At 46.1% G+C, this 12,399-nt stretch overlaps 1 protein-coding gene across 3 annotated transcripts in view; it reads right to left on the reverse strand.

Annotated features, from left to right (window-relative positions):
* Positions 1–5,166, reverse strand: part of LOC144731267 (leucine-rich repeats and immunoglobulin-like domains protein 3) — a 74,203-nt gene extending 69,037 nt beyond the window's left edge. For all 3 annotated transcript variants that reach the window (XM_078612311.1, XM_078612309.1, XM_078612308.1), the window contains exon 1: positions 4,278–5,166. In XM_078612311.1, the coding sequence (XP_078468437.1) occupies positions 4,278–4,552 (275 nt within the window). In that variant the 5' untranslated portion in view covers positions 4,553–5,166. The remainder of the gene's footprint in view (positions 1–4,277) is intronic.
* Between the last annotated feature and the right edge of the window lie 7,233 nt (positions 5,167–12,399).

Here is a 12,399-nt window from a genome sequence, read left to right on the forward strand (position 1 = left end):
ATAAATCACGTGAGGGTCTTCGCTGTGGCCAATGCCATCAATTGGACTCCAACTCAACTTGGATGCCAAGTCGAGGAATTACAGCGTTTGGTCCATTTATTTGTAACAATTATAAATACAAGGGTAGGCAGCAATCGTAGAGAAAAAGGATGCTTAAAAAAACGAGTAACACATTTTTTCAGACACTGTAGTGTGCATGCATTCTGCCTCATTTGTCAAATATAATAGCCACTTGTTCTCTTCAGCGTCTACCTAAGATATTCTTTTGACAAAGATGTCGGTTTTGATTTAGTGCAGGGGAATATACAACCACAACAATGGCAGCGTTCACTGCAATTTTGACGACACCTGGGAACTTTCAACCATTAACTTGGCTTCTAAAGAAAATGCATAAAAAACTACAGCCTGTACTTTATTACTTCTCACTGTCCCCTGTGTGAGCACGTAGGTTCTCGGTGCAAAGTGGTGTAAACAACCAATGCACAAACTGACGAGTTGTTACCAGAACACACTTGATGTGCAGCCACTTTAAAACCTTCACCTTGAATACGAAAGTGGCCACTTGTCGTCTCAATGGATGGAAACACAAACCACCAAAATAAGTCTAGCCCCCTACCAGCACATTACGCATACTTCATTATAACACATACGAGGGGGTGGGTGACAGCACTACGCCCGGCCGCCTTTGTCTCCCCAGTGGCAATATTTACACACCACACCAGTTACTCGTTTGAGGCGGAATCGACCTAGGGGAGGCCCAGGAACGGTTGAAATAATCGTCACCGGTGGTGGCCGTGAGCGGGAATCGAACTCAGGTGGCCGGGTTCGTAGCGCAGCGCGCTAACCACTACACTACAATGCGTTACGCTTCCACATGCGCGGGTCACATGACAGATTTGACGTCACAGCTCACTTGCATTATTGAGCTCCCCCCCCTCCCAAAAAAGTGTATTTTTATAATTTTTGCATGGTGTACAGTCTGGAAAGTACTCACATGGCAAATTTCAAATTTGTTGCATGTCGGGAAGTACGCTAAACATTTTGAACAGACACACATAATCACAACTTTGCCTTTTTTATATATATATGGAGATATACCGCATTAACAGAATTTGACCGAATCCCCGGATGCTAAGCAGGCTTTGGGGCTGGACAGAGTGCTTGAGAAATTGTGACAACCATGTGACACGACAGTTCTAACAGCCGTTGTGAGAAATAGAGGAGTAGCGGTGCAGCAAAATCGATTTGTTCTACTCTACCCACCCCCAAACCGACATTGTAAAATGTGGTGAAGTATGGTCAAATTTCTCTCGGCGTGGGGGGGGGGCCCTCGTCCAGCAGTTGATTGCCAAAACGCGCCGTACATGTACAGTATACACATAACATGAAATGCAACAGCACAGAACTCATTCTATGCATGACATAGTGCCGTGCACTGTATAGGCACACAATGCCCCCCATTTACCCTACACACAGCGCAATTGTGTACCGTTCCTACACATATAGGCACGGTAAGGGTTTGGTAAGAACATCGCATGCTTTTTATGGCACGCGATATATACCTAAGGAAGGCAATACTCCCCGTCAGAATGAGGATTGATGGACCCTAGGAGGATGAAGGATACCCTGGGAGATAGGTGGAAAGAGGAAGGCCTGGGGGAATAGTGAGTGGGAGTGTTTGTAAAAGGGGGCCTCTGCAGAGATACGGTAGGGATATCCCAGAAAGTGTACGCATGGGGGTTCTAAAAAGATGGAAAGCTGCACGAAGGGGGGTAACAAATTTTGTGGATGGAATTACAGGGCAATCGTTTTGGGGAGCCGATGGCCCTCCTGGTGGGTTAGAGAAAGTGGGTCCTGGCAGAATGGACCTTGACAGTGGACATAAATGGGTCTCGAAGATTGTAGAGGGTTTAATTAAATAATTAAAATGCCCCTGGAGGGTGCAAAGTTGAAGATGCCTGTGGGGGTGGATTGAAAGCATAGCCCGTGGGAGAGGAGACTGTGGCAGGTTGAACTACAAAAAAAAAAGACCCTGGGAGGTTAGAGAGGGGGGACACCTTGACCCTGGAACGTTAAACGTGGGGATCATGAGCAGGTAGAGAAAGGAGGCATTATTCAAGATGAAAAACCATGACCCTGGCCAGGTAAGAGTGGTGGAAATCGCGTGAGGCTAAAGAGAGAGAGGGTGTGGGGGTGTTTACGAAAAGCGTAAAACGACTCAGGAGAGTGAAGACTTGAGGCGGGCAAGCGACCAAACTTGCGATCGCTGACAGACAAAGAAGCCAACGATGGAGGGGTAGAGTGCACGAAAGTTGTGTTTATGAAGCGAAGACTACTACTGGACACAAATGCACGCACACATACACACATATTGTATACACAAACCCATACACAGAGGTACCACACTAACGCATTCACAAAGGGAATGCAGTACACCGACAGTACTCTTACGTACATGTATATCGTACGGCAGATGTGTATAACAGCATACACGTTAATGCATAAACACACAAACACCCAAAACAAATATTTCGTTATGAAAATGCTGACGCAAAGACGCACGCATACCCAAATACAACATACATTTATGCAACTTGCGCTGGCATCTTTGGAGAATATACCAACCCGTGTATATGTTGCCTTGGTCTGCCCGGTGTTGACGTTTATAAATACACGTATACCCACATTAAGTAAGCTGACATAGACAATCACAGACACACATACACACATAAACTCACACTGATACAGACGAACACGGTACACATACATATTCATGCAGTATATAGACACATATACACACATCCCGACATATACTGAACACAGTATATATACACAGAAAATTTCAGACACATAAATGTATCAACTTGCACACATACAATCGATACCTGAAGTCACCCACATTGCCGCACATACATATAAACACAGACGCAGACACACAAAACCACAGGCAGTACACGGACAAAGTGATACATTGTTGCACACAGCCAGACACATACAATCATTCATACAGTCGCAGTCAGACACAGAGGGACAGTCACATGCCAAGACAAAGATCCCCCGTGTACCCTTAACAAGACTGCTGGGTCAAGTGCTGTTAGCGAGCACCTATGAAGGGCCGCATGGCACACGAGGGGGTGGGTGGCCAACACCACGGCCGGCCGCCTTTGTCTCCCTCGTGGTGATGTTTACACACCGCACAAAGTACTCATTTGAGGCTGAGTCGACATAAGGGACGCCCATTATCGGTTCAGATAATCGTCACTGGTGTTTGTCGTGAGCTGGAAACGAACTGGGGTCGCCGGGTTTGTAAAGCGCGTCGCGCTAACAGCTGCACCACCGCTCCCCATATACAGACACACACACAGTTGTACACATTCAGACAGGGAGATGGGAAACTAGAAGATATGTGGAGGCCACTCATAGCTGATTCTCCACACAGTGACACACACACAAACAAGCAACTCTCACAAAGTCGCACACAGCCAGTCAACATACAGTCTTACACACAGTCACCCAGACAGGCACCGAAGGGTAACACAACAAGCGGCCACAGCTGCATCCAACGCAGTCGTCTCCTCAGTCTCTCTCACACGCGTCCACACAGGCGATGAGAAACCATGAAGCAACTCACCGAGGCCACTCAACAGCTGCCCACAGCAATCGGGGGGGGGGGGGGGGCACAGCGTACTTGACGCATTCTCACACACACACAGCAACCACACGGCGCCTGTGACGAGGCCACTCGCAGCTGTCCACGACATCGTCAAGGCGTACGGTGCCAAAGCAGGTCCACACACACACATTACAGGAGACGCAGCAACACACAGAGAGATGAGGAGAGATGATGAGGTAGAGGAGATGGAGGAGGAGGTGGAGATGGAGGAGGTGGAGGAGGAGAGATGATAAGGTGGAGGTGGTAGAGGAGGTGGTAGAGGAGGAGGTAGAGGAGGAGGTAGAGGAGGTGGAGGAGATGGAGGAGGAGGTGGAGGCACTCACAGCTGTCCCCGACATCGTCAAGGCGCCAAAGCAGGTCCACACACATCCAAGAAACGCAGCAACACACAGAGAGAGATGAGGAGAGATGATGAGGTAGAGGTGTAGGAGGAGGTGTAGGAGGAGGTGGAGGCACTCGCAGCTGTCCCCGACATCGTCAATGCGTACGGTGCCAAAGCAGGTCCATACACATTACAAGAAACGCAGCAACACACAGAGAGATGATGATGAGGTAGAGATGATGATGAGGTAGAGGTGTAGGAGGAGGTGGTGTAGGCACTCACAGCTGTGCCACTTCGCCCGGGAGCCCCGCGGGAATTCTCCCCAACGCCGCGCGGCCGCAGTCGGCGCCGTCTCCTCGGCACGAGCAGCCGGGCGGGCAGCGCGGCGACCCTTGCGCTTGCTGCTCGGCTGACGGGAGCAGAAGCAGCAGCGGTAGCAGCATCATCAGCAGCAGCAGCGAGGTCGACGAGAAGAAGCTACGGACGTTGAGATGATAGAACGACGACGATGATGTCGATGATGTTGATGAGGCGAAGGAGAGCGGAGTAGGCGCCATTTTTCCCCCGTGGCGGCCCGGACTCCGCTCCCTCACTTCTCCTCACGAGTCTAGGCAAAGAAGTTGTTGTTGTTGTTGCTGCTGTAGGTCAGGATTCTTCTGCTGCTGCTTCTTCTTCTCGTCTTGCTGGAGCGGGTGTGAACCGGAGAGTGGTTTTGCTGGAGTCAAGATTCTATTGGTGGCACCAGCTACCCCGCCGCGCTCTCTCGCCCATCGTTGTCATTGCTAGGCACGAATCGGTGTCCTCAAACACACCGTGTCTCTCTCTCTGTCTCTCTCTCTCTCTCGCGTGTCCGAACGCTACACAACGAAAGCAGACGACGCGAACCGCTTTACAAACACGCAGCAGTAGCAGCAAAAAAAATGAACAATGCGTTACGTGTATATACTGTATAGACACTTACAGTAAACGCGTTATTAACACGGGCGGGCGTTAAACGACGAGCGAAAACGGCGGCAGCTCATGGCTGCAGAGTTTAGACTTTTAGAAATAATAATTATCCAAACAACAACAACAACAAAAGGAAACTGTCTTATTAGAAAATTAAAATCACAGCCGCCGCTCGCTGCCGCCGCTGCCTCTCTCTGACTCCATCTCCCGCAAACTCGGGAGCTGCATTCCTCGCCGAGCCAGCCCTGACTCACACCCCCCACCACCACCCCCACCGTGATCATCGCGGGCCATCTTGGTAAGGGAGACCCTACCCCATCACCCCTCAGCGGTTACGTCATCGCTATAGCCCCACCCCCCTATCGCCTCGCTCTGCTTCGCCTATCAAGACTCCTGTTGACGAGTGAATATCCTTGACCAAGATGGCTGCTGCGACGTCGTCGTCATCAGACGGTCACGTGGTTGGGATCCAGTTCCCTCCCCCCCCCGATAACTTATCCCCCTCCACCCCTTTAATCCCCCCACGTTCCCACTCTCACCCCAGGCGCGCGTCTCGATTGGTCGAGAACCCGTGCACGTGACCAGTGTGTGAGATTCACCCCCCCACCAACCCCCCCACCCCCGCCTCTCTGACGCCTCGTCAGGCGATTGGATGAAGTGGCGCGTGACGTCACCCCGCATTCCTCAGCCGGCTGAGCGAGAGGGGTGAGAATGTGTCCAGACAAATGTGTCAAAGTTACTTTAATATAACAAAAAATTATAATCATTTGCCCGAATAATGTACACGCTACAAAGCACGGCATTGTAATTAATTCAAACCATGCTCGTATGCCAACAACAAGGAGCAAAAGAAGAATAATTCGATAATCCCACAATTGCAATGCTAAAACTTGCATCTGAGAAGGGACCTGTTCATTCAAAATCATGGAACCTCTGTCGTGATTTCGCCTTTATTAGTGATCATCAGTGTTGTATAGCCACATCTTCCTCCACAGCAATTTCCCCCCCTCCCCCCACTAAATGGTTTCACCTTTCTTAGTGGTCATCAGCCCAGTGTAGCCCTGCTGAAATGTGCCATGTGATAGCTTGAGACCTTCAATCAACAGTGGATGGAACATGACTAATGGTAATGAAAGGAGCAATGCGATTTTAATCATCTCCGCTAGTGATATAGACTAGAGTCTAATCACTTATACTCTCGCTACTTAAAGTTATACAAACAGAAAATTAACTGCATATTGGCACAATTGGCACAAACCATTGTACAGCTACTTGATGTTAACGATTGCTGCTGGGATTATTGGAACGATAAAATGCCCATAAATGACGTCACGCAATTTTGGACGATTTTTGACCCCCCCCCCCCTCGTCACAGGCGTTACAAAAAGTCAGACCCCTCTCAAATATGACGTCACAAAGCTCTGCCCCCCCCCCCCCCCCCAATTTTTTTAAAACATGCTTTAAATCGCTTTAAACTATTGCCATTGTAGTGCGTATTTAATGTGACACTGCACTCTGATGTTGTAGGGGAAAACATTTATTAAAAAGTCTATTTAATTAAGTAGAACGTGTTGTCTATATTTATTTAAAGTTGCGCATTTTGATGTGACGTCACATTTCTCACCCCCCCCCCCCGTCACACATCGTCACAAATGTCTGACCAACCCCCCCCCAGGTGCGTGACGTCATTTATGGACGGCCCCTTACCCAGTTACCCATTTGCGGAGCCACACTGGGTGAGCAAAAATTTCCTATAATCCACGATTATCCGTGAACTTTTCTATGGGAAAGTGGAGTGAAATCGGGGAGAACCTTTGCGGATAATAGCAATATGCAATATTGATCCTTAACATTACCGTGGATAAGAGGAGTTCCCAGTAAATATGTAACGTTGGGCCAATGTTGACTCGTGGTTGGAGCCGTTGGACCACTTTTTTGTGTTATTGGGCCAATATATTCCACGTTTACTGGATTCGTATGTACCGTATATACGAACCATGGGTTAAGAGAATTTGGCTGATATAAATTTCCATATAAGCCACTTCGTTCAGCTGTCATTTGTGCCCAGGTCGCTTCTGAAAAATAACTAAAATAAAAACATGTTTAATAGTTTTAGTTTAATACGATGCACTTGAACAGTATGAGTTTAAAGAATGCGTCAGAATGTCTATCTTTGCTAATGACCATCAGCATACCACAACCTGTTCAAAAGTCTGTCAAAGCACATGTCCTGTTTAGTGTCTGCATATGGGGCATGTCAATAGACCACCTCGGCCAATGGACCATCAAAAGGACTAAAATACAATTTTAAAAGGCCCACTTGTTTAATGTTTTCAGAAACATATTTAGCCTTCTGTGTACCGCAGCCAAACTTGACACATAATCCAACTGGACTGGCATGCCTCCAGCCTGTGAGTCCAAATAACCCAAGCTCACTCACTGCAGCAATTGTATCCCAGAGCTGAGTATGAGATGAACGCCAGAAATCCAAACATTTTCACAAACCTTTTTCAAAATCCTAATTTTTGTGGACACTTAAGCTCTGGTTGGGTCCGAATCAATCCACCATCTATCTGAAGTGGATACAACGAGTACTGCTTTGTGGGAAGTCCTTCAGAAAGACTGCCCCCATCCCCTCCACCAAAGTACTGTATAGGTCATCGCAGTCGACGCCATCGATACAACTACACCTTGCCATCGCTTCTTTCTTTCTGTCAGGTGCCACAATTTCATAATCAACGTTTTTTGTTGAACAGTCAAATCAAACTTTCATTGTTTGCTCTTACATTATCCCAACATGTGGCTCTAGGTCTCAACTTTGGTCTCTGACCTCATGACGTCACTCCAATGCCCATCTCAGTAACCTGGCCTTCTCCATTCTGCACATGTGCCCCAGCAATCCAAGCCTCCTCTCTTTCCCATCATGTTCACAATACTTTATTGTCATATTTTATTCTGAACTTTGAAGCTGATTACTCTATCCTACCATGCTATATATAGCAGCCTCCACATGTGCTCGTATTCAAAGGCCAGATGTTTTGCAAAACTCAGAATTTCCACGACATGCATAGTGGCGCTAAGATAAGTGAGCCCTGCTTCATTGGTCTTGGAGCGGGATACATTTTGAATTTCACTCTCAAGGTCTCGCTGCTATATATTGCCTATAACTGAATCAACTGGAACACATCCAATCTCATCAGATGTCAGAAGCCAAGCAGGATTTGGGCCTGCCCTCGTGCTTGGATGGGCGACCACCATGCACAACAGCAAGTTATAGGCTGTGGGGCAATGTGGCAGGGTAGCAGAGGATAGGGCAGCAACACCCATGGCTGAAATGTACTTCTATGCTGCCACAGATATGTTCGACACCTTTGTCAATACACACTGAATTGTGTGTGCGTTGGGCATATATAAATATAATAATATTCATAAAAGGGCCTTTTGTACATGGTCAGATAACTCCCACAAAGCTGGGGAGGGACCTCATCCAGAAATGGATTAACAAAGGGCTGTACATGTACTGTAGATGTAGATTTTCATATTTGTACACTCCACAAGAGAGAATAACAATTAAAACATGGATAATTATGAGTTTAGCTTAATTCTGCTTTCATTCTGTGTAGATTGCAGACACCTTCATTTGAGCTCACCCATCACATCAAGCATTTTTTGATTTGTAATAAAATGCACTTGTAAAGCATGATTAAAAGACCAACAATACATTATGGGTGTTCTTTAAAAATAAATATTTAATGTGCTATGAATTTCAGCCAAAGGCAAATCTCAATAAACTGTAATGCTTTTATATAATAGCACGTGCAATGAGAGAGTACATTTGAAATATATATAAATATATTTTGTTTTCTCAAGGGACTATTCAGTACTCTGTGGAACAAAACCTCGATTTTTGCATACGTTTCAATTTGAATGTGTAGCATCAGCTGTTGAAGTGCCATGAACCATATTTAAAATATAGGACATATCATTTTCTCTCCAAATAAGCCGGTTTTTTTCAAAATCTAACTGAGGATTAATGTTGACATGCATGTGCTGTACATCTTTAACAACGAACATCATTCCAGAATTACAATTCATAAACATTTGTCAATTTTTTGTTATTACAAATCCACTGCTGGTTGAAGGCATCCCCGCATAATGCGTTTCAAATTACGTGACCACACTTCATTACCCTGGTCAGTGTGGGAAAGTGAAGGTAGGGAGCATGGATGTCAGAGCAAAGTACAGTACAACAATTTTACTATCCTGCTCTTGACTGACAACATATCATTTATAGTTCCTCACCTCTTGCATGGCGCATTGGGATCCCTGGATGAATTGTGCCTTATAAATGTCAATTACTATTAGACCCGTGGTCACTAATTCAGTATTGGTGTTCGCCCATCCAAGCACTATCAAGCTTCAACCTTGCTTTGCTTCTGAGATCTGACAAGATCGGGCTCGTGTTCAGGGTGATTCGGGCCAGAGGCTGCTAATGGCAACATACACACACTAAACACATGCAGTAGTTGTATTCTTTATTTATATAAGCATTGAAACAAACAAAATCCACTTCCCTTGGAACTAACAGCAGCTCAACATATGTTTTTACTGATATGCCAGTAATGGGAATAAGTAAACATTTTTGCTCGCTGGAGCAATTCACATGCACATGACAGTTTTGCCAGATCGCAAACCTAGCAACCATAATCCTTCTGGGCTGGGAGTGCACACCAGAGCAATGCTCACACTCGTACAGCAAAGCCCAACGCCGACCCTGCCAACAGGCCAGTCAAACAAGCAACGTCCTTGTCTTGGTCAAAACAAACCCCATCTGGGTCTACATGTTGGACTAAAATCCAAATATATTGCTCCGAATTCTAACAAATTATCTTTGCACGTAGTTTTGGAACGGCTGGATGCTAGGCTGAGTAGATATGCCATCTCATCAAGGTGTGTTCAGCTGTGTCGTTTTTGGGTGCCTTTCGGACCAAAAAGCTTGAATGGCCGCAGTCTGCCGATGAGACTCGGAGAAGTGGAAACCAGTCCAGAGTTTAATAGCTTCAACAAATGCTGGTGGAAAACATTGTTCCAGCTGGCGTTTTGGTTGATGGCATTAGGAGCTGCTTCATATAAGCTTGCAAAATGAAACAGACCTCTTGTTGTTTTTATTGTTATTTTGGTATCCATAACCAATCAAGATGGGTGGATTGTAGGACCAGTGGTTTGCGCATTGTGCTAAGCACTGCATGACAAAGGTTATTTGATAATTATTCATACAATCAGCCGAAGCAAAACACAACAAAAAATAATAATTTCAATAATATGCTGTAGATGTTTTCTACACCTTCAAAGCCACTGAAGTAAATTTTGACTCTTGATTCACAGACATAATTAAATTTGACTGAAATAACTACGTAAGCATCTGAAGTTTACGTGCACATTTTCAATCAATCAAAATATTTAAGTCTCCTCACTTTGCAGAACGCTTCCCTCAAGGCTATGAGGGATAAACGGGGGGGAGGAGGGGGCTGTACATTTTTAGCTTTTATCGTTTTTTTTTATTTGCTGTGACCAATGCTGAATGCGAACTTTGTCCACATGAATTCAAGAAATTCTCAGTGTAGCAGGAACTGCCACCCATTCGCCCCGTGGGAATATTCTGAAAAGAATGGAGCGGGAGCGAGAGCGCAAGAAAGAGGGAATATTCAACTAACAGTAACCTCGCGAAAAACACGTGGAGGAGAATCGAGTAAAGGCAAATAAAAGGACTCGAAAATGCATTTGCATTGGGATGTTTTATCCAACTGCAGTTTGCTGGTGAATGCACCCAAAGATTTCTTCCAGCCCAGAGGGCAATAAGCACACCAACACACTGGCTCTCACATATTAATCTAAGGAAATCAAAGGGACTCTTTTTTGTGTGTCGTTTCTTTTGCTTTCTTTTCTCAGTAAATGGATCACAAGGTCTCTCTTTTGGAAGCTGTAGATCAAGGGAGAGAGAGCTAGCAATGGGGGTGCTGCCTATATAATATGACAAAGGACAGTTATTGTGGGAGGTGTGTGTGTGTGTGTGCTCGGGGTACGTGTGACGTGTGTGTGTGTGGGGAGCGGTAGTGTCGCGGTTAGCGAGCTGCTTTACGAAACCGAGTATCTGAACCGGTCCTGGGCATCCCGAAGGTCGACTCAGCCTCAAATGAGTACCTGGTACGGTGTGTAAATATCGCCATTCAGGAGACAAAGTCAGTTGGGCATGGTGCTGGTCACCCACCCCCTCGTGTGCTGTGCTTACATAGGTGCTACTCGCTAACAACAGGCTGTTAAGGCTTTACTGGGGATCTTTGTCTTTGTGTGTGCGGTGAAGAGGGGTGGCGCAGTGGTTAGCATGCTGCCCTACGATCTTGGTTGAGACCTGGGTTTGATTCCCAGCCATACACAACATCAGCGGCTAGCGGGATTTCAACTTTCCCCCCTGAGCCTCTCCTACCTAGATCGACTCATGGGTTAAATGAATACTTGATACGATGTATGAACATCTGCGCTGGTGTTGCTCCTACCACAACTCGTTATGTGCCATGCCGGCCCTAATAAGTGTTCACCAGTGGTTAGTACTAGGTTTTAAACAAACTACGCAAGTGTCTGGCCCCAAATAAATTCTCGGACCCAAATATATTTAAAAAACCCCACGAGTAATATAACATTGAAAAAATAATTGCAATTGTACTTGGTATGTATTACATTCATTATAGCAATGCAGCTTTTCCACAAGATGCAACTTGCTGATTTTTGTCCCGATTGGAAATCTGTGAAAAAGAGCTTCATAGCTCATCGGATTTTTGTCCCGATTGGAAATCTGTGAAAAAGAGCTTCATAGCTCATCGGATTCCTCCAGTCTAAATAAATATTCTGATTCTGGAATAATGTTTGTAGTAAGGTGATGCATTCAAAAATAATTTCTGCTTCGGGCCTCCAGTGGGCTAGCACCATCCCTGGTGCTCACTAACACCATTTGCCTCTACGGTCTGTAAGCCTTAACAAGCAAGGGATCTGTCTCTTGTGTGTGTGTGTGGTGAGGTGGTTTCTGACAGCATAGCAAGGCGGTTGGGGTGTGGGCTAGCCTGACATTGCATGAACAATAGCCATTGACCAGCGGCAATGTGTGTTGGATTGTGAATTGGGCACAAAGTATTGGGAGTGGAGGCAGCGAGCTCGGCTCTTTGTTGGACACTTCTTTCAGACTAAACTCACTAAACGATGCACCCCCACCTCCTCCTCATCCCCACCCACCCACACACGTTTCGCCCCACTGCCTTTTTGCCCTCTCTGCCGCAACATTTTGTGCACATTTAGGGCGGAGAGGTAATACATTTTTCATCTCTAATAGCAGAGAATAATGGGTCTTTCAGGAGTCGCTTTGCAGGGACGGGTATCCGACCATAACCCAAAAGTGCTGTACTCC

Source organism: Lampetra planeri, chromosome 38 (genome assembly GCF_965212315.1).
Source record: "Lampetra planeri chromosome 38, kcLamPlan1.2.h2, whole genome shotgun sequence".
Lineage (NCBI taxonomy): Eukaryota > Metazoa > Chordata > Hyperoartia > Petromyzontiformes > Petromyzontidae > Lampetra > Lampetra planeri.